General features: G+C 40.3%; 5 protein-coding genes and 1 pseudogene across 6 annotated transcripts; 1 reads left to right on the top strand and 5 right to left on the bottom strand.

Annotated features, from left to right (window-relative positions):
- The first annotated feature begins 724 nt into the window (after nucleotides 1-724).
- Nucleotides 725-5,006, top strand: LOC126603290 (protein WEAK CHLOROPLAST MOVEMENT UNDER BLUE LIGHT 1-like). Of its 2 annotated transcripts, XM_050270092.1 has the most exons (4): nucleotides 725-892; nucleotides 1,030-1,089; nucleotides 1,687-2,584; nucleotides 2,797-5,006. In XM_050270092.1, the coding sequence occupies exons 3-4, from the start codon at nucleotides 1,724-1,726 to the stop codon at nucleotides 4,675-4,677; spliced, it is 2,742 nt and encodes a 913-aa protein (XP_050126049.1). In that variant the 5' UTR covers nucleotides 725-892; nucleotides 1,030-1,089; nucleotides 1,687-1,723; the 3' UTR covers nucleotides 4,678-5,006. The 2 variants fall into 2 exon arrangements, with proteins under 2 accessions (XP_050126049.1, XP_050126050.1); XM_050270093.1 differs by lacking the exon at nucleotides 725-892 and having other exon boundaries at nucleotides 920-1,089.
- Nucleotides 5,007-5,535: 529 nt separating this feature from the next.
- On the bottom strand, nucleotides 5,536-7,567 carry LOC126603291 (protein HEAT INTOLERANT 4-like). The gene is made up of 2 exons (XM_050270094.1): nucleotides 7,404-7,567; nucleotides 5,536-6,927 (listed from the first exon to the last, which is right to left on the bottom strand). Exon 2 carries the CDS (start codon nucleotides 6,919-6,921, stop codon nucleotides 5,866-5,868), a length of 1,056 nt encoding a protein of 351 aa, XP_050126051.1. The 5' UTR covers nucleotides 6,922-6,927; nucleotides 7,404-7,567; the 3' UTR covers nucleotides 5,536-5,865.
- An 824-nt stretch (nucleotides 7,568-8,391) lies between these two features.
- On the bottom strand, nucleotides 8,392-10,285 carry LOC126603191 (photosystem I chlorophyll a/b-binding protein 5, chloroplastic-like). Its single transcript, XM_050269957.1, has 6 exons — nucleotides 10,038-10,285; nucleotides 9,814-9,946; nucleotides 9,511-9,623; nucleotides 9,245-9,349; nucleotides 8,992-9,080; nucleotides 8,392-8,705 (listed from the first exon to the last, which is right to left on the bottom strand). Exons 1-6 carry the CDS (start codon nucleotides 10,238-10,240, stop codon nucleotides 8,566-8,568), a joined length of 783 nt encoding a protein of 260 aa, XP_050125914.1. The 5' UTR covers nucleotides 10,241-10,285; the 3' UTR covers nucleotides 8,392-8,565.
- Nucleotides 10,286-10,405: 120 nt separating this feature from the next.
- Nucleotides 10,406-13,473, bottom strand: LOC126603189 (protein CYPRO4-like). The gene is made up of 2 exons (XM_050269956.1): nucleotides 11,694-13,473; nucleotides 10,406-10,916 (listed from the first exon to the last, which is right to left on the bottom strand). The coding sequence occupies exons 1-2, from the start codon at nucleotides 13,332-13,334 to the stop codon at nucleotides 10,617-10,619; spliced, it is 1,941 nt and encodes a 646-aa protein (XP_050125913.1). The 5' UTR covers nucleotides 13,335-13,473; the 3' UTR covers nucleotides 10,406-10,616.
- A 345-nt stretch (nucleotides 13,474-13,818) lies between these two features.
- LOC126603188 (pentatricopeptide repeat-containing protein At2g04860) lies at nucleotides 13,819-16,295 on the bottom strand. Its single transcript, XM_050269955.1, has one exon. The coding sequence runs from the start codon at nucleotides 16,037-16,039 to the stop codon at nucleotides 13,871-13,873; it is 2,169 nt and encodes a 722-aa protein (XP_050125912.1). The 5' UTR covers nucleotides 16,040-16,295; the 3' UTR covers nucleotides 13,819-13,870.
- Nucleotides 16,296-16,434: 139 nt separating this feature from the next.
- On the bottom strand, nucleotides 16,435-20,934 carry LOC126603190 (alpha-amylase-like; annotated as a pseudogene).
- Nucleotides 20,935-22,129: the final 1,195 nt, after the last annotated feature.

Here is a 22,129-nt window from a genome sequence, read left to right as displayed (position 1 = left end):
TGCTTTTTAGTCCGACACTGTACCAAACGCTTCACTAAGCTAGTCCAGTTTAGTCTAGTCTAAGCCAGTCCAGCTTAGTCCCTGAAGTTAGTCCAGTCTGAGATAGTCCGGTACAACAAACGCCCCCTTAAAGTACACATATGAAAGAAAAAAGGGTGTTAAAATCAAATCCCTTGCAATAATAGTTTGAGTCCCAAAACGTGGTTCCATATTAATCCTAGTGCAACAAGATCCACTTGAGTATTTTTTTTACAAAATATTACAAAACAATCATATTTTAAATTTTTTTTTTTTTTAAATAGTAGTTATCTCATACACATACAACAAATTAATTCTTCACTCCATTCAACCTCACAATGCATGAGGCCGTTGTACTTTTATTATTTAGCTTAATGGTACACCAAAACAGACTTTCAAAATATGCATCAAAGTTCGAATTCGGTCCAGAGTTTCAAATCTTTGTTCGCTTCCAACTAATATCTAATTATTTGTTTTAGTAAGAAACTTAAAATAAAACCAAAAAAAAAAAATTATTGAAAAACTCTTGGTACTATTTATTTTAACAAAAAATCATATTTTTACATTAAAAAATCAATTATTGTACTATTTATTTCGTTCTTATTAGTAAAATTCAAAGTTTTCAAATTTTTTTTATTAGTTTTCTTAAAAATAAAGGTCTCGTGTTGTGCCTTGAAATCCTTTTCTTCTTCGAGGGGTGGTGGTGAGCTGCACCACCCAATCCAACGGACAAAACCTCCCCGCCTTTCGGATTTTGGTCAAATCCCCAATAAAAAAATTGAAAAAAAAAAAAGAGTGAAAAACTGAAAAATCAGAGATTGGAAGAAGGAGCGTACAGATGGATCCAGTCCGTGTGTGACGAGACGAGGAGGAGGTAGGCTCCACTCATCTCTGCTCTCTTCCTTCCCCCGCTATTTTTCTTTTCGCTCTATTTTTAGCTCCGATTTCTTGGCTGCTATTTTTTGCTAATTTTTATCCCTTTTTGTGCTTTTTTTTTGCCTTAATTTTCAGCCTTTTTCGATATCCGAAACTCCATTCCCACTTTCCTTTCAATCGCTTCTCGCTATTCCGGTACGTTCCTCTCTCTCTCTCTCTCTCTCTTTGTCCCTTTTTTTCCCGATTAATTTTTGGTTGAAAGTTCGAATTTTTATTGATTTTTTTGGCACTGATAACACTTGTTCTTGCAAATTAGCTGTTTTTAATTCACTGTTTTAGATATTTTTTTTTTTAAATTATGTGGAATTGATGATCTAAGTGAGTATTCGAAGTTCTTGGATTGTTATTTCTGCATGCAGCTTGCTATTCAATTGTTCTTATTATTCCTTGTATGCCTGGCAGCTGTTTGGATATTTTATTTTTTTTGGAAATTTATTTATTTTTCTGAGAATTTCGATAATTGAAAGTCGATACAACCCCAGCAAACTAAGGATAGTAATTTCGGATTGGTTGGTTTTAGAACGGAGAATCGAAAATCTAATATTTTTACTACAATTTCATAGAACGTGATATATTGAGGCTAAAAGAATGCAAATTCTGATGAAATAATGCAAAAAAGATTTGGTTATAAAGGTCCTACATGTTAGAAGCTCTAATTTTCTTGGCTTTTATGCAGTGATTTACTTTTTCGTTTCTGTTTTGTTGATCCGATTTCTTTTACTTGGACTGTAGATTTTGCTCGTGGCACCTCTTCTCACACTTACCAGGAATGGAGGTTGTGAAAACTGCAGAAGTAACGCCTCCTCCAGAATCTTCTTCGTCCTCCAACCGTAATCAACAATCTGCCGGGGATGCTCCTGCAAATTCAGAAAAGCATGACAGAGTTGAAAGTAACAGTCCTTTGCCAACGATGGACAACCCTAGATTAGAAACTACACTAAGTTCTTCTGATGGGAGACCCTCTCTGGAACAAAATCAACCACTTCCAACAGATAATCCGGCTTCTAGCTCAACAGCGATGGAAAATGGTAAATTGCCAGCTGCAGAACATGCTTCAAATAGCACATCTCCAGAACAAAGTCAACTTCTTCCAACAGATACCCCACCCTCAATCGCTACAGTCACAGAGAAAGATACTGAGGATAGTTCGGTGGAAGGTCTGGGTCCCAAAAGTGTCGATAATGTTTCAAATAGTGCATCTCAGGAACAAAATCAACTTCATCCAACAGATACTCCAGCGTCAGCCTCAGTAAGTACGGTCAATAAAACAGAGACAGATGTTCAGGGTACCACGGCAGTAGATTCTGGTCCTAAAAATGCTGACAAGGTAGTGCAACCCACAACACGTTCTCTACCCAATATAAAAGTTTCCCGAATTGCTGTTAAACAAGCTGAAGCCATTTATTCTCCTAAGAGTGCTAAGCTGGCATATGTGAACAATGTAGTCTCATCACCCAATGCAAAGTTTGCTAGCTTCTCTGCAAGAAAATCAGTCGTCACTGATTCCCCTAAGAGTGCTAAGAACAGAGGCCTTATTGATACAACTGCACCTTTTGAATCAGTTAAAGAAGCTGTTTCCAAATTTGGAGGAATTGTTGATTGGAAAGCCCATAGAATCCAAACTGTGGAGGTACATTTTCTTTATTTTTTTCTGTTTTATTAGCTATTTATTGTTTTATGTTGGTGTTAAAGTTCGCAATCCCTTTTCTTTTGAATCCATAATCGAGTGGTTATTTGTTTTTTTTTGTTTTTTAATGGAACTCTCGTCTAAGTATTATGTTGAAATCCGGAAAATACCTACGTTTTCTAAAACTAATTGTAATCTCTTCTTTGGCTGTGCAGAGACGCAAGATTGTGGAGCAAGAACTTGAGAAAGCACAGGAGGAGATTCCTGAGTATAGGAAACAATCAGAGGGTGCCGAAAATGCAAAGGTTCAAGTATTGAAGGAGCTGGATAGCACTAAGAGACTCGTAGAAGAATTGAAGCTCAACCTGGAGAGAGCACAAACAGAAGAACAACAGGCAAAACAAGACTCCGAACTTGCCAAACTAAGGGTGGAAGAGATGGAGCAAGGTATAGCTGACGAGGCTAGTGTTGCAGCCAAGGCACAGCTTGAGGTTGCTAAGGCGAGGCATACAGCTGCGGTGACAGAGCTGAAATCCGTTAAAGAGGAGCTGGAAGCGCTGTACAAGGAATATGCTTCTTTAGTCACTGAGAAAGATACAGCCATTAAAAAAGCTGAAGAGGCCATTTCTGCATCCAAGGAAGTGGAGAAAACAGTGGAAGAACTGACGATTGAGCTAATTGCCACAAAGGAGTCATTAGAGGCTGCGCATGCCGCTCATTTGGAAGCTGAGGAACAAAGGATTGGAGCAGTCATGGCCAAGGAACAAGATTCGCTTCATTGGGAGAAGGAGTTAAAGCAGGCAGAAGAGGAGCTTCAGAAACTTAACCACCAAATTATGTCGGCTGAGGATCTCAAGTCAAAACTCAACACAGCCTCAGCCTTACTACTTGATTTGAAATCTGAATTAGCTGCATATATGGAATCAAGATTAAAGGTGGAAAATGGAGGAGTCTTGAAAGATGGGCTACAGGAACCAGAGAAGAAAACTCATACCGATATACAAGCAGCAGTTGCTTCTGCAAAGAAGGAGCTGGAGGAAGTGAAGCTCAACATAGAGAAAGCAGTTGCTGAAGTAAATATCTTGAAGGTGGCTGCCACATCATTAAAATCGGAACTTGAAAGTGAGAAGTCAGCTCTTGCCACCATTAGGCAGAGAGAAGGAATGGCATCAGTGGCTGTTGCGTCTCTTGAAGCTGACCTGGAGAAGACTAGGTCGGAAATAGCTCTAGTTCAGATGAAGGAGAAAGAAGCCAGAGAGAAGATGATTGAGCTGCCCAAAGAATTACAGCAAGCAGCACAAGAGGCTGACCAGGCAAAGGTACTTTCTGAAATGGCTGGTGAAGAGCTGCGCAAGGCAAGGGAAGGAGCAGAGCAAGCAAAGGCTGGAGCAAGTACTGTGGAAAGTAGATTACTCGCGGCGCAAAAGGAAATAGAGGCTGCTAGGGCCTCCGAGAAGTTGGCGTTAGCAGCAATTAAAGCTTTGCAAGAGAGTGAACAAGCCAGAAGCACCAATGATACTGATTCACCCGCTGGGGTAACTCTTTCTGTAGCAGAGTATTATGAGCTCAGCAAACGGGCCCATGATGCAGAAGAACAGGCGAACGCGAGAGTTGTAGCTGCAAGTTCCCAAATCGAGGTGGCCAAGGAGTCTGAGCTCAAAAGCTTGGAAAAGTTGGAAGAAGTTAATCGGGAAATGGCTGCGAGAAAAGAAGCACTCAAGATTGCAATGGAGAAGGCTGAGAAGGCCAAGGCAGGCAAGTTGGGGGTTGAGCAGGAGTTGAGAAAGTGGAGGGCCGAACATGAGCAACGGCGAAAGCTTGGTGAACCTGCTCAGGCAGCAACAACTGCCACTAAAAGCCCGAGGGCCAGTTTTGAGGCAAGGAAAGAATCCAAGGACTTTGACCGCGCACCTGATTCTGCCGCATCTGAGCAATATTCATCAAGCCCCAAGTATGGACTTGGAAGCCCCATGGAAGCTGGTCCATCACCCCCAGAAGTAAAGCAGGGAAAGAAGAAAAAGAAGTCGTTCTTCCCACGGATATTTATGTTCTTGGCCAGAAGAAGGGCGCATCAAAACAAGTTAAATAACTCTTGATTGAAACCAGTACACGTCTTTGTTGTTGTGATTTTTTACCTCTTTTTTTTACAGGGTGGTTTCTCTCAGAGTGACCGTAAATGGCGGATTGATCTGACAGATGTTTACTCGAGTGTACATGACGATACTGGTAAATTGTTTGTTGTATGATAAGTTACTTGGATGATAGTTTTGCTCACTGTAAGGATGGTTTTGGAGCGGAGGTTAATATTGTTGGTGCCTGAATATTGAGAAGGGAGAATAACAGAACTTCTGTATAATCTGTAGGCCTCGAAAACTCTGTAAAAGTTGGTTCGTGTTTGCTGTAATGAAAGAATTTGGGTTTGCCATTTCCGTGAGCTACTTTTAGTTGAAATTCACACTTTTTTGCATTCATTCATAGTTTCGATGAAGTTTTATTGATCCGAAAACAACGGTACTAATCACATGACTACGGGAGCTGCTCTCTCCATCTGTGTTCGGTCAGTTTTCTGAGCAGGAGTCACAGCGAGCGATAACTTCACCATCGTCGATCTCCCTTCCTATCTATAGCATAGGGCCCGGCTAAGAGATAATTTATAACTTCGCGGATAAGGGATGACGATGGTTCAGATAGACTGGAGTTAGAAATGATCGGAAGTTTACACCGACGAAAATTGCTCCTCGCCGGCACAATGCAATTAAGTTTAAGCAATTGATTTTGCTTCAGAACTAAGCAGAACAAGAATGTGAAAGAAACTAAGAAAGTGTTGAAAGATAAGAGGGGTACAGCTTCTAAACTCTACAGAAAGTCTTTTTTAACAAGCATACAAATTAAAGCCGAAACGAAACAAAACGAGACATCTCAACTCTTTCTGATTCAGCAAGGACAACAAGCCATCAAACAAAAATATTTCATTCAAGTGAAAATAACCATTCTAATCAGCCGTATAAGAAAACAAGACAAGTTTAACTCATCCAAAACAATACCTCAAATTTTATATTTGAAGCATTATTCGAACAGAAGGTAAATAAATGACCAGAGTTGCTACAAAATTTAATGAGACCTTGTCTTTATATGATTTCAAATGAGATCAAACAACAAGAACAACAGGAGTATGCGAAAATTTTCTCTTTTCCCAACACTTTGGGACACAGTAAACACAAAAGTTTCAATTACCGTAGGCATTACGCGCAGGCCAACAAGGATATCGGTGATAGTGAAACTAATCACAGAACCTCATGAGCCTTGTTGTAGTACCTGTTGATGTATGCAGCCTTGACACCTGATATGTCAGGAGTATCGGGTGTTTGCACCGGGTAGAACTTGTAATACCTCAAATTTTCAAATGCTGCTTTAGTTTCCGTACTCATTTTTTCAAATTCTAGTTTGCGGGCCTCTTTTTTCTCTCGGTTTTCTTTCTTTTGTTGACGCACTTTCTCCTTGACAAACTCCATGAAGGCATCCTTTTGATCCGCAGATAATTCCTCCTCTTTTATCCGCTCATCAGTGAACTCCTCAACTTCATCAAACTGCCAATCAAACACACAGTAAACCGGTGGATTTGGTTCCTGTGGAAAAAGTATGTCGACTTCGGTGCTCAGCTCAAGCTCCTCTTCCTTGATCGGCATTAGATACGGCAAGCAGTAATCAAATTTCTTTAGACGATCAATCTTCATGTGTTTCAAGGAAGCCCGTCTCTGAGTGCATCCCAGCACAAATATTTGAAGAGAATTTCGACTATATTCAACAACTTGGCTGTCTCTCTTGTCATAAGGAATATATGGAATCCAATCCATTTTCATCTGTTTCATTGGAACAATTTCTTCAGTCTCTCTCTGAACCGACTTAATCCCAATTTTGTCAGAAGGTGGGCAAGGCGATACAACAGCCACCACAATAGGTATGTAAATAATTTTCAAATCACCCTTATAGGGGACTTGTTGAGGCTCTGTACCACCGAAGAGATACACTTTGTTGTTCCCAAGATCGTGCAGCTTGCCCCCCTCTTCAAATGCTTTTTCAAGGTTTGAGAAATCCCACTTGAATTGGTACACCTTGTCCAAGTGATCCCACTCTGTCCCAACAGGAAAGGCAGCCTTCCAGAGATCTTCCAATTGGCGAGGCTCCTCAAAGTACTCAGGCTCGGATTGGGGGTGCGATGCCTTGACCCGCTTTGACCGAGTGGCGGCCTTGCTCGATTGTTCTTTGTGGTTGTCTGCCTTGGTCGAATTTTCCTTGTTTTCTTCTCTCTGGCTGGCCTTCCTCTTAGCTCCTCTTGCCATTGTATTCTGCAACCAAAAAGGGCCAAAAAAAAAAAAAAAAAAAGAAGAAGACAAATACAAATCGAAAATCAGGGCTACGGACCTAGGGTTAGGGTTTGTACCGTTGGGCACACAATCCAATTCATACACATAAAGTTCTTCCGCAACTTCGACAAATAATTTTAAATTTGTTTGAATGAAAGATTCAAACTTCAAATCTATAGATCGTATATCTAATCGAAAATAAAAATTATAAAAGAAACTCAAATAGCAGTTCATCGTTTCATGCAGCAGATTCAAATTTCAACTAATATCTAATCTAATACGAAATCATAAAACCAATCGTCCCTGAATTCATTGACAGGTAAAAAAAGCCCTAGGAAAAATCAAAACCCAGAAAAAACCCAAATCAAATCCCCTATAAAACCCTAAAAACCCAAATCAAAACCGTGAAAATTCAAAGTTTCTGAAAAATTACAGCACACTGAACAGAAAATTCATACCCGAAAAGGCTTTTGTCGCTTCGAGGACTGCAAATTCCAACACAATCTGGGTTTTTTGAAAATTGGAAGCAAAATCACAGCAGGGGGCTCCTTATTAGGCAAAAGTGAGAACCTTTGCCTCCTCTCTCCCTCTGCTTATAAATTCCAACACATCTTACCGTTTCATTTTATTACATCTGAACCGTTAATTTTATCCCACGGCTGAGATTTGAACATCTACTTTTCTACTCCCGCTAGGAAAGGTAGGTAATGTGCGTCAAACCAACGCCACGCCAAGTCCGCCTCGTGTCTAATGGTGAAAACTAGCATAAGAGTTAAGACTTCAACGTTTTTTAAGGCAGAAACTTTTTAAGTCGGGGCATGATCTGCCACCAATATTATCGATATTATTTCTATACACATGACTTATATTATTGATATTGTTCCAATTTACTCATCTATTACCATTTTTTGGTCAAATACTTACCTATTAATAGGTAGTGTATTTTATTACAAAAAGACTTCAAACTTATTTGGATGTGCTTTAAAAATAACTGAAAAAGCTTTTGGTGAAGATGTTTTTGGAACTAATCCTTAGTAAAAATGCAAGTAAATCCTGAAAAAGCACTTAAAGTGATTCCTGGAAGAATAACACAACTTGTGCTTTTTGCAGAAAGCAATTAAAGTACTTTTGGAACCCCAAAACATTTTCTCTAAAAGCACTTTTAGCTATTTTAAAAGCACATCCAAACGAGCTATCCAGTGATATTAAGAGTGGAACTCGCACATAAGCTATATGTTATTTTGTTGTATCTTCTAGATGAGACTTTATTCTCTAATATTTTTACACTTGTACAAGACTTGCACATGGAAAAAAATATAGAAAATTCTAAATTTTATTTATTTAGACTCAGAATAACAAATTTAACCACACCAGTATTTCTACGATTTTTATGGGACTCTACATGATTAACAATGACATGTGAAGTTGTGAACCTAACCACCGAGATGCAAATAAAAGTTTGGGATTGAGCTTCTTCCGAAGAATATGTTATGTGTAAATGGAAGGCTTTTCCCCTATTAGAGAAGGCCCTATGAAGGAGTCCGAAGATAGATGATGGTACTACAACCATTGAACATTGTTACATTGGCACATACAAAGACCATAGACATGGATTTACATTTAAGAAGAGTTTGCAAGGGTCTGAACTATGGTTCTGTGCCATGGGTTGGAGAGGTGCTCCAGAAGATTATCGATGGGTCCCACATGAGTCACAGATGCCTGCACAAAGAAGCCCAGCATCGCCACCATTGCAAGCCGTCCTGCAACAACACACAACTAATTTGAAGCAACAATCCAACTAGAAAATAAGACTAAGGTCGTACCCAGTGCACAAGGCTCCCGCTTTACGCGGAGTCTGGGAGAGGTGAATGTCGGCTAACCTTACCCCTATTTATGGAGAGGCTGCTCCCAAGTCTCGAACCCGAGACCTACCGCTCATGGGCGAAGGCACTTGCCATCGCACCAAGTGCGACCTCTAACTAGAAAATAAGACTGAAATGGAATATATTGATTTGGAAAAATCAATGAAAATAACACATTTTATACCGTTCTTAATCTCTTTAAGCTTCCACTCATGAGCATTCTTGATATCTTTTGCCAGACCTAGAGGATTCAGCAACGGACCTCCGGGATATCTGATAATCATCACGCGATGTTATTAATCAACTTCATATCATAATACAGGTAGACGTCAATGTTCATATGTAGTTGAGCTTGCGTATAGTGTTAAAATTGAATACTCGTGTTGTAACATGAGTGAATTAGAGTAAGGATGGGATTGTGAGCCAAATAAGATTACCCAGGTTCTAAACCTTCAAGTGCAGATTCCAATCCAAAGAATGACCCATCTTTGGCTTGAGATCCAGGAGTTTTGAAATCCATGTATCTTTTAGTTTCAACGAATCTACAAGCACAGCAGGAAAGGAGAACATTAACACAGAATCACAATCAAACAGGAAGATCTTTCGGATCAAGCAATATTTTACTTTAAAGAGAACGATTCAAACCCGGGTGCATAAGGGAACCAAATCCACTCTAGCCAATGCAGATTAATACAGAACTTACCCCATCAAGATAAATTGGACAATGAGCAGAGTTTCTGTATTAGCAAAGCCAAATTTTACTGCACCTGCATTGTACCAAACTGGTACACTAAGAAGCCCTGTTACCCTCAGTAACTGCAAAAAATAATCGCTAGTTTCATTTTTTAACATTTATCCACAGTAGTTAAGTAAAATTACAATGCTACACTGCCCTCAAACTTCTTATCTACAATATGTGGTAGGTATTAAAATCAAATAATTGAAATTTATTTTGGAATTTCCAAATGAGTCCACAGCGAGAAACAGAATGCCATTTTGGTCTTACATCTGTAAGTAGAATTCCTGCAACTCCAAGCATTGCAAAGCGAGCATGAACCAGCTCTGCCTGCACATACCACCTCAAGTTTTCCGGGTCCTCCCCGAGTCCAAGCGGGTCAAACCCAAAATCCCCAGCCAAGCTGTTGAAGAGGGACAAAGAGTGTGAACCTAAATAGGGGAAAAAAGCAAGAGAAATGAAATCAAATTGAACCAGCTTCTTGAGGGACTTACCTTCCGTCGAGGTAGGCTGGTGGGTCAAGCCCTGGGAGCCATGTAGGGCGCACTTGGGCTTGAGTCACATGGCGGGCAAAACCTCGACCCTTTGCTGGTTTGCCATGCCCGATAGCAACTGAGGGCCTTGATGTGTTCTTATTAGAAACAAAGGATAAAGGACATGGCTGCACAAGGAAACCTCTCCCCACTGCAGCAGCCATTTCTCTCCTTCTATCTTTCTATCAAGAGGTCCACAAATTTTATGTGTATGCATCATACATATATATATGAGAAACAAGGACCACTTGGACATAAGGTTAAAATATAAAGGTCACTAAAAAGAAGTGGGAAAATGTTGAAATATTGCTGGAAGAAGGAAAAGAAAATTTACTAAACTATGCTTCAACAAGAATTAAAGCACTATTATTGCTGGAAATCATTAGATTACCATTGAAATTCCTTCAGAACATGGGTACAATTCAACATAGTTCATTACTGGCACGACCTAGCTTAAAGAGCATACCCTACAAATACTTGACGGGAAAAAGAAAAAAAGCCAAATACAAGTTGTAAGTTCTTAATAGAAAATTAGGAAGTTCACTGCAGAGACAATTGTCTATTGGTACTGGATATGCTGAAGGAGCTGACTTTCAGAGGGGTTGCAATCACAAGGGGGGCCTCAGGTGAGTCAGTAACTGCAAACTTGTCATGCATGAAGCGACTGTCAACAATGGAGTCATCCTTGGGGACTATCTTGTAGCAGTAGCAGCTCTTCAAGCCCTGCTGATTGCGGTAGCACTCGTGTGAGCCATCTTTCACCTGTTGAAAGTTCCAAACCACACTAAATTTGCCCACAGTTGCAACCAGATGTCGCTCCTGCTTCCCGTTCTCCGTGACCTGAACAATAATGTAAAACACGATTATCATAATCTTCTACCAAACAAAATCATTAGGCTACAAGAAAAATAAACTGAGTTCAGAGTGTTAATTGCCTAGACATTTTCCATTCATAGACGATGCTCCAACCAACCAAAATCGGTACTGAAATCCTCCAAACTAAAGTTCATATGTAAGACCAGACTTCTGTTTCAACCATTCTAATAGTAGTCATTAAAAGCGAAAAGAAATTGGGAATTTTTAGAAGTTATATAAACCTCCTATTGGATATTTAGTTAAATCAACAAAAACCGCATTCAAAATCTAAAAGTTACTTGGAAGAGAGAGAGGAAAAGCCAGACAAAGTAGTTTTATACATGACAACCCCACCATTAGAACCTTCGACGTAAAACCAATACATTCTCCATCTTTCAGCAATTCAACACTAAAACATACACTGAACCGAAAATTATTCCAACTTTCAGATCTGAAGTGGACGTGCGTGTGCATATAATTTAGGAAAAGGAATGCCAAAAAGGGGGAAAGCTAAATAATAGAAAACACAGTCCAACCATTTTCGATACCGTAGGATGGTAGATTCACATTTCAGGTTCTATTCATGACTTACATTTAGCAAACCAGGCTTAAGACAGGCCACTAAATCATGCACATTATAGCAGATGGAAACAGAGATTTTCATCACCACATACAAAAGGAAGAAGCAACATAATGTTGCATGGTCTCACCAAATAACAGAAAAATATTTCTAACCAACGGGCTGAAAATACATATACTTACCCACGAAAACTGAGCATTACGAAACTTGTTATTCGTGCCCGCCAAATGTGAATCCAGGGGAGTCAACTTCAGCAGCCTTGGAGCTGAAATTCTATTTCCCATACGCCCACTAAAACCAGTCTTTGTCTTGCCATCCTTATCAGTAAAGATTGTGCAGATGAGGATCAAATAGGTGTCCGTTGTGCCCAAAATCCACTTCCCATCAAAAGTAACATCCACATGAGTAATAGGCGAACCAAGGCCTGGAAAAGCAGTTTTTGCCTGCCTCATCGAATTGATAGAGTACAACCTGATCTTCCCATCAAGAGACCCAACAGCAATTGAGCCATCACCAGTGCTAGCAAAGCACTGAAAGTTAGTCCCTCTTGAGAACTGATGCCCTTGGTTCCAATTGAGAACAGGACCACTAGAAGCTGCTAGGTCCTGAACCATTCCCTTCCTATCACGCATATCCCACCGGCAAAGCCTGTTGTCATCCAAACCCAAGAATGTCGATCCTGAGGGGTCCAACTGTGCTCCCTTACTATCATTTGTGATATCCCTCATTGTAATGTCAGCCCCATCTTTCTCAAACTTCCACTCAGTAACAACCTTCCCAGTTTCGATATCAAGCTGATGGAGCCCTGTTGTGTGAGGCTTCCCCTCATTCATTGGACTCATAAGGAGCATGTTAGTCTCGGCCTTCATCAGCAGAGCCTTCCTAGGTGTAGACCGTGCCAAATTTGAACCGCCTCCATAGCTCCCATCATCAAAATTCACATAAACACCTTTACCATGTATTCCATGAGCAAAATTCTTAACAACCTGAATGCCAGAGTTCCCCACCAAAAAACTATTGTCCAATGCACCTAATGCCAAGCTCTGTATACCGCCATCGTGTGCCTCCTCAAACTCCTCTCTCAAATTTTGATTTCCCCTCACCGGTGTTGCTGAGCCAGGGCTCTTCAAAAAATTATCCTCCGCATCTTCCCAGACCGAATCATCCGCCATTTCGGGCTTTGCCCACCCGACAAAATCTTTCCCATAAACCTTCACCCTGTTCTCCTCAGTGGCCTCATACCCATAAGTGTTCTCAAACAAACAGTCATTATACTTAATCACAAAAGCCCTATACTCCTCATCACTGAAAAACTTCACTGCCCACACACCTCTGGCAAAGAAATCGACACGCCGCTGATCGGCGAAAGTGAGCAATTGCATCTCGGCTGATACCTTAGCCCTAACTTTGGCGCCCACCCTCAAAACCCACAAACCCTCCTCATCAAATTCCTCTTCTTCTTCTTCCTCCTCATCATTATCAACATCCATTCGAGATGTCTTAATAAAATTGAAAGAAGTGAGTTTTTCGGAAGTTACCCATTTCGCTTTTGGGGTGTTCCCTCCAATGTGGAGGTACAGCTTCACCGGATTCTTCAGATTCGGGTTCCTGGAAGAAGACCCGTACTTGAGACTCAAAGCCTTGAGCTTGGCGTCCACGTCGTCTAATGCAGCCGACGACGGCGTTTTGGTTCCCCGCTCGGCGGATCTCTGGCGCTGGTCGGCTTCAGTTTCCTCCACGTCCTCGTAGCTCTCCTGCTCCTCGCTCTCTTCCTCGTCGGAGTCGGAAAGCTCGAGGTGTTCGCGGCTGTGAGCTCCGCCCATTTTTGTACGAAGATTTGGGAAATGGTATGTGAAAGATGAGAGCTTTGGAAGTCTGAGAGTGAGATGGTGTTTTGGGATGAAAAGTTCAAATTTCAAATTTGGGAGCTTTTGCGGTTTTTTGGCATCGTCTTACTTTTCCGTTATTAGGGTTTCTAAAAGTGGAAGGTCAAGGGAGATTAGATGATTGGGCCTGGGTCGGGTAGGTGGGAGCCGGGTTACGTCTTGACTGATTTTCGTGGCATTTTACAAAAATTGTTTAGTTATGGAAAGAACTACGATAACCATCATAACATTTATTTGATACATAGATGACGTGATGTATCGATGTAATAGTAGATAGCTTGATTTGCTTCAGAAAGCACAACAAAATTTTCTAGCTAAAACAGTATGGTGCTACATAATCCGTCATAAACTTATTATCATGTCATTTTCGACGAATCATGTTTTTCAAAATTTATGCAAAACATTCTAGAGATGTTTAGGCTGTTGCATGCATAATGAATATATGGTGATACCAAAATCAGGTCTAGAGATGATTATATATACAGAATCTGCCCAAAATTTGTATTCAAACTAGGTTTATTCAAGCACAAATTTTCATTCGTCTCAATAACACTCACTCCTGAACAACCATCACCTCCGGTCCCTCTCATCATCTCCCTCACCCTAGCTACATCGTCCCACATCCCTTTAACGGCGTAAAGATTTGACATCAGCACGAAGAACCCGCCACTTTTACTGTCCAAGAGAAACAACTTTTTGGCTATGTACTCCCCAAGCTTGACCTCTTGGTGGATGCAACAAGCATTCAGCAAGGCTCCCCACACTGCGAAGTCAGGCTCCATCTCCATATCTCTGATGAAAACCAATGCCTCCTGGAAGAAGCCCACACGGCCAAAGAGACCAACCATGCAAGCGCAGTGTTGCATGCGTGGCGCTATATTGAACTCTTCCCTCATGATTTGGAAGTATTTTCTTCCCTCCTCAACAAAACCTCCATGAGTACAAGCAGCTAAAACTCCCAAAAATGTGATATTATCGGGCTTTATCCCCTGCTCTTGCATTTTCAAGAAGCAAGCAAGAGCTCTATGTTCTGACCCGTAGTGGCTATAACCCAAGAGGATTGAGTTCCACGATGCCAAACATGGCTCTTGGATGCTCTTAAACACCCTTTCAGCAAGCTCTATTCTTCCACACTTGGTGTACATGTCTATAAGAGCGGTTCCAACAAAATCTTCCACTTCAAGATTGTTTCGGAGGACATAGTTATGAAGTTTCTCCCCAAATCGCAAGTACCCAATTTGGCCACACCCAGATAGTAAGCTAGAAATAGTGATGCTATCTGGACTGTATCCGGACATTTTCATTTGGATAAACAAGTCCAGGGCATCACTTGACCTTCCCACTTGTACACATCCCGATATCAAAGAATTCCAAGTAAGCAACGATTTTGCTTGCATCTCAAGGAATAAAGAAAAAGCGGCTTCTATCTTGTCAAACCTCGAGTACATGCTTATCAAACCATTTGCAACCAAAGAATCAGCCGTCAGCCCAATCTTTATTCCATAACCATGGAAAGCAAGTCCAAGGCCAATTTCAACAGGGACTTTTATCCCATGAAGGATGCAAACCATAGAAACTGCGTCTAGTTTCATGTCTAACCGCTGCAAGTGAGCAAAGCATTCCAGTACCTGAGCTATGTTATCTTTCTCAGCATAGCTTGAAATAATTGCAGTCAGGGAAACCAAGTTCTTCTGAGGCAATGACTTGTAAAGCAGTTTTCCGGATTCTGTGTTCCCTCGTGTTGCATATTCGCAAATTAGCGAAGTAATCACGGAAGCATCATTTGCATGACCAGTTTTAAGGGCATGACAATGGGTAGACTCTGGATTTGCATTTGCTGACAGGAGGCTTACCATGGTCACCAGATTGGCCGGAACATTTTCCTCCTGCATTCGTTTAAAGACAAGCATTGCCTCATGAAAGAAACCATTTTGTCCATAAGCGCCAATCATAGTATTCCAAGAAACTACACTCTTGTCAACTATCTCTTCAAACAAGAGCTCCGCCGCCTCCAAATCTGCAGATTTAGCGTACATCGAGGTAAGCACATTCTTCACGTTAGAATCCAAATCCAGGCCCGCCTTAATTCCAAACCCATGAACACATTTCCCAATAAAAACTAACTCTTGCCTACCACAAGACGGAACCAAACTAACCAAAGTCGTCGGACAAGGACAAAGCCCCTCTCTACACATTCGAACAAAGCATCTCAACGCTTCAAAATCATACCCATTTCGTGAAAACCCACAAATCAACGCATTCCATGAGACAACATCTCTGTCAGGCATATCATCAAACACCTTCTGGGCATCCTTTACACAACCCAATTTCATATACAAATCAAGAAGAGCAGTGCTCACATATACATATCGATCGACACCAGATTTCAGCAAGTGGGTATGAATCTGATTTGCTTCTAGTTTTGAGCTCGCTGAATTAAAACCTGAGGAGGAGGAAGAAGTGCAGGATTTAATGAGCAGAGAGAAAGTGAGATCATTGGGCTTCAAATTGTACTCAAACAACTGGCGAAAAAGAAGCAGTGCCTGTTTAGGATTTTTGCTTTCGCTGTGAGATTTTAGGAGAGAGTGGAAATAGGGAAGGTTGGGCTTCGCAGAGAGGCCGATAGAACAGGCCAAGTTCATACTCAAGTTTGACGCCAAAGTTTTTAGAGTGTGCAGCTTCTGTTTTTCGGGTTTTTGTGGTGGAGGGCAGAGCCGAAAACTGCACCGCACAGTGTGCAGCTGCTTTATAATTGAGTGATAAAAAGGCAAGGAGATGGCGTTGTACCGCAATCGCGAAAACAATCATGTATGCGTACCTTAATGTGGATTTGATTCTCATCGATTTTTCTCTCTCCTAACAACTAGATATTTAATCCACTGACACCATCGTTCTATTAAAAAAAGGACAATTTTTTTTATCAAAATAAAATGACAAGCTTAACATTTCAAGTGAATCTAGTTCATTAGTAAAAAGCTAATACCGTAGTTTGAAAACTCTCTGCTCTCCTTCACCCAATTTCGAATCTCCCTTCTCGTAGTATGAATATAACTAATTATAATATCGTTTAGAAGGAATAAATTAGTTTAAATGTCCCAAGTTCAAATGTTCCATTTCTGGACGAGCTAACTAGAACCGACGATCTATCAACATAATTGTTTGAACTACGAGCTGGGGTTTATAACTCAATTGGCTAAGAACATTTATACATCATTTTAACAATCTTTTTCGAGTTCAGTTTCTCCCCCACACAGCAAAGTCGTCCCCACTGCTGGCAACATGGAAGTTTGAGTTTGTGGGATCAAGGTCTCCGAGGTCCAACCTTGGCCCAAACTTCATTACCATCTTGTCGTCGATGTTTGTTGGCCATATATATGTCACCCTCGGCAGCTAAGATAGTCACACTGCTCTTGGAATTGATCCCATTCCTTGCCCTAATTGCTGTCAAATTGCGTATAGGGTCCTTCGGCCACCCCCACTCAAAGAAGTGATCATAGAACTGCAACACCGAAAACAAAGTAGTTTAGAAGTCGAAATATGTATGCGAATGTTCTCTTACCAGATTTATATTACTATGCAAAGAATTAATGTTATTAAACTGTGAATCTGTCTCACATAATCAAGAAAAAATAAGATTAATATTGATCCAAGTTGACTTATTGGTAATGTAATTATAAACTACTTGCGCTAGCCATTAGAAAGCATGACAAAAGAACATTTCCCAATTCAATAAGACGACACATGTTTTATGTTACTTGATGAGTATTTATGTTGTCAAACTGTGAATTTGAATCACAAATTTATGAAGAAGTCAATATAAATGGTGATCCGAATTTTATTCTGCAACATAAACTAGTGTGGTTAGATAGTTGACAAAAGAACATTTTCCAGTAAATCGATGTTTAGTACTTACTATGCTTGGGGTGCCAGGATGGGTGAGAGTGTAAGCATATCCAAGCAGGACTTTATCAGATGGGAAAGGCAATAGTTTTGAGACCAAGTGTCATGATTGTCGATAAATGTCACAGCACTTTCTGGCTTGATGCCGATCAACCCTGGTGGTTTGCCATTTGAATCCTTTAGCCTCCATAGCTCACCCTCTACAGCAACATCCATAAAATATTTGGTTGTCATATCAAACGTCGTGACAACACCCCCACTACCTGAATCCAACTAACTATTTCATTCCTAATTTCCTATGTGCATCTTGGTTCTGATCTAGTTTGCCGTCCTGCCCCTTCGAAATGTTCCAACGCCAGTACTCGGCAACTGCGAATGCCGGCAAAGTTCTGTCCATGTAGAGATTGGTTAAGCTAGAGCCGTACCCAATCGCATAATCAAACCTCCATCCATCAAACCCTATTTCAGTTTTCAACCAAATCATCCAATCAGACAACTCGCTTTGAAGCTAGGGTTTGTGTGGTCCATGTCAGCTGTGAACGGGAAGTTGTCTACTGTGTCCGGGTTGCCAGTGCCAAAAGGGTGGTCATTGTCATCCCGGCAAATCAAGGAGGCATCGAAGTCAAGACGTCCATCCGGCTTTCCACCTTCGAATATTCTCCATAGTCCGTTCTCATCTTGTTTGACAGCTGCTCTGTGGTTTATCACAATGTCTGCTATGGCTTTGATTCCCTTCTCATGCATGGCAGTAAATAGGGACTTCAATTCATCCTTATTTCCATAGCTCGATGCATCGAGATAGTATAGCCTTCCGGGTAGAATCCTGAAATGTTTGAGTAATAGTAACGAATTATTATCTTGCCAGAATGTGCAATCCAGATTCAGTCTAGCGAGAGAACATTATTGATTACTTGGGATTATTAAACAAATAAGTGCGATTATACAGAGATAGTGATAGGCTAGTAGCTAGTAAATACCCTCGGTTCCATTAGCGTGAGGAGGAGGAAGCCAGACATGGGTGATGCCAGAGTCAGCAAGTTCAAGAATGGAGGTCTTGAGTGAGTTGTACCACCCTCCTTTTTTACTTGAATGCCAATTGAACCCCTGTATCATATTCAAAGACCTCTAAATTCAAAATACGCATTCATAACAGGCTAAAAGTAATCTGTAAAAGAGAAGTGCATATGGCGTAGTTACCTAAAACAACACAGCGGGGGTTCCAAAGGAGGGCAAGAGAGAAATGCAGAGGCAAAAGCAGAAGGAAATGATGAAGTTCATGGTGCCTTTAGTTATCTCGTGGAGTTGACTTTACCAAAAGTCGCACATTTTATAATTAAACAGCCAAGACTAGTGGAGATTGAAACTCCAGAGAGTCAACCAGTTTGAACAACAAGATATACAGAAGAAAATTCAAAGTATCATGATGTGTGTGTTAGGCTAGAAAAGGGCTGACTCGTCCAAATGCGATCAGTTTTTCGAAAGGTTAGGCAACATTCATGAAATCAATTCACAATCATATACTCTCAACATCCTTGAACCAAGACCTTTTTTTCTTCTTGGACAAGCGCATGTTGGTCTATGTGAGAGATAGAGTGAAGGCGATCAATGACCGATTACACCCAAGATTTAGCCTCATCGGGTTCTGCCCCAGCCAACATCATAACAATGAATTGTTTCACTTACTGATTTTGGTTGAAAACTGCTACTCTCTTTCTTTTTCATTGTCAGAGTGTCAGTTGTGAGGCAATTTCGGCACACCCCAGTTTATTTCTGCCAGTTATATTGGATACATAAAAGGAACACCAAATGACAGAAATAAACATGGATATGTACAAGGTGAAAAGGGTGCACGGAGGTCATTTCCCTTTCAGTTTATCATTGATTTGCCTGATTTTCCCTGTTTTGCAGCCAAATCAAACCCATGAAGCCACCCAACTCCCAAATATCCAAAGACTACAGATAGCAATTTGCAAGAAAACACAAGAAAAATAACAAATATTATTTAAAAAAACCTCAGAGTCATATTTTAATCTGCAGCTTATTGCATTAAGTACGAAATGATTCACATACCAAAGAGTACAAGCTTTCATCTAATTGACTTCTAGTTTCTCTTTAGTGGAAAGCTAAAATTCCCATCAGTTTCAAAGTTTCCTAGTATTTGAGAAATTCATTTGAAGCAATCAAAAGATAATTAGGCCTAAAATCTGAAATCTCACATCTTGGAAGGCTTGGGGAAAATGTCAGGTGTGAATTTTGTGGCCGCACTCAAGCTACCCTTGATCTTCATTGCCCCCCTCATGAAAGCGATTTGCGGGTTCATCTTCCCTAGCGCCACCTTCACGAAATCATCATCCTTGAACGAAAAAGTTGCATCTGGCTTCCCTCCTTCATATGCCCCTGTAATTTCAGCTCAGATTTTCAGGAAAAGCTCTCATCTTTCATACATTAAACAGAATTATTAAGGGCCCGTTTGGAATTGCTTCTCTACACCACTTCCGCTCATAAGCACTTCTGCTAGATGAACTTTTAAAAATTGAAGTGCTTTCTGGAAAATCACTTAAAAGTGCTTCCCAGAAGGGCTTCTTCAAAAAGCACTTACATATGAGCCAAATACATTTCTTTATTTTTTCGGCCAAAGGCAATCAAAAGCACTTTCTTCTAGGTGCTTCTTCGGACAGTCCCTTTCATATATGCCAAAATCGCTTTTAAATTTTTCTGCCAAACGCAATAAAAAAAAAAAAAACTTTTGACCATCACAAAACGCTTTTAACCACAAACAATCTCAACAGGCCCTAAATTGATTAATTAATTAGGATTAAGAGCGAACCAAAATCAGAAACCCCAACCTTTCTTGACCTCGCCTTTCTTAAGATCAACAATAAAAATCACCTCATTGAATCCAATTTTCTGCGATTTCAACTCAGGAAGTCAAGGAAAAATTGGGAATTGATCAGATTTAGAGAATTTGAGGAAGGTCGGCGAGTGGTGGAGCCTACCTTGGGTGCGATGTTGATCTGATAGACGAGTCCGATTTTCTTGGTAATTTCTTTGCCGGCGTCGGTTTTCAGGTGCTCTTTCATCAGCTCCAGCAAGCTCTCCGACTTCAGCTCTGCACCGCTCGCCATTGCTTCTCTCTCTTCAACTCTGCAAGTATCGAGATGAAATGGGTCTCGCAACTACGTCGTTTTTATCGTTCAATTTCTGAGAGACTGGTGAGTTTGGTTGGAGAATTGTCGTATAAGATCACGCGCGAACTAACCGATCTTGAAGAGATCAGATGACGGACAAGGCACGCATTCCCATAACTTTATTTTCTGCTTGTTTTTATCTTTCGATTGGGCTGGCATCATAAATTTGAATTTTTCTGGGACCTTGCTTCGAAATCAATAACTCTATTTTAGATTTATAGCTCTATAAAACATTTGTTGTAAATAAACGGTGTTATGTCATAGTTATATGTCATCTCCAATAGAATGAATTAAATATAATTCTATAAAAAAAACTTATTGGTTTTAGGTTTATATTATAAATTAGTTAATTTAATTAAATTACCGTTTAATGTTTTTAAATTTAGCCGTGAGGCCTGGAACATGTGAATTAATTATTACAATTGAGAAGTTGAGGCCACTTCCAACCGAGTCGGCTAAAGGGTTATAGGCCAAAACATAGCCCGTTGTGACACAAAACCCATCTCTAAAACTATCTCCAACCCTTGGATTAAAACTTAAAATTTTTAGCCCAAAAAATTTAGGTTTTAACCCATAAACAGTTTTTTTGCTCAAATCCTTATAGGTTAAAATTTTAGCCCCAGATCATTAAATAATGAATTTAGACCAATTTTTTCTTAAAGTAACTTTATTAAAAGAAAAAAAAATTATGTAGACTATCCTAATTTAATTTTATGAACATTTTAACATAAAAATATTTAGATTATGACAAATATTGAAAAATCACTAACCGACACCATGAAACTCGTGAAACACTATGAAAGAATATGAAACACATAAAAGAATTTTTTTTTAATTACTTTAGCCGTTGGATTTAAATTTGGACCCTTATATTTTGTTTTTACCGTTGGATTTCATCAAATTAGATCTTAACCATTGGATTCAATGAATTTATAATTATAAATATAAAAATATATATACATATATGGTGGACCAGCCCCACTAACCCAGGGGGAATTGACACACCCCGACCCAAAAAGCCTACTTGGACTTCGAAATCGAGTTGCCTTGGCCGACACCTGAAGGGTGACGAAATTATAAAGTGTAGTGTAGTGGAAAAAGAATGTTAATAAATTTAAACCTAAAAGTGCCTAAACAAATAAAGTGTTCGGGTCAGCGGGATTGCACACATTTCACACGTGATGGTAGAGCATAAGAACAGTATAATAATTAGGGTGAATGTTATATATTGTAACATCCCACATCAACCAACAGAGAGGGTGATGTACCTTATATGTACATGCTCACCTCTATATAGCATGAGGTTTTTTAAAAACTCACTGGTTTCAGATTCCATCGGAACTCTGAAATTAAGCGAGTTCGAGCGAAAGCAATCCTAGGATGGGTGACCTACTGGGAAGTTCTCATCTGAGCTCCCAGAAACGAAACCGTGTGGGCATGGTTGGGGCCCAAAGCGAACAATATTGTACTACGGCTGAGCTGGTCTGGGAGGTGACAGAATGGTACTATAGCCACTATGGCATTTGGTGCGAGTGTGCCGACGAGGACGTCGGGCCCTAAGGGGGTGGATTGTAACATCTTAAATCGACCAACAAAGATAAGGTGATGTGTCTTATATGTACATGCCTACCTCCATATAGCATG

The sequence above is a fragment of the Malus sylvestris genome, chromosome 15 (genome assembly GCF_916048215.2).
Source record: "Malus sylvestris chromosome 15, drMalSylv7.2, whole genome shotgun sequence".
NCBI lineage: Eukaryota > Viridiplantae > Streptophyta > Magnoliopsida > Rosales > Rosaceae > Malus > Malus sylvestris.
This window is presented reverse-complemented; position numbering and strand designations above follow the sequence as displayed.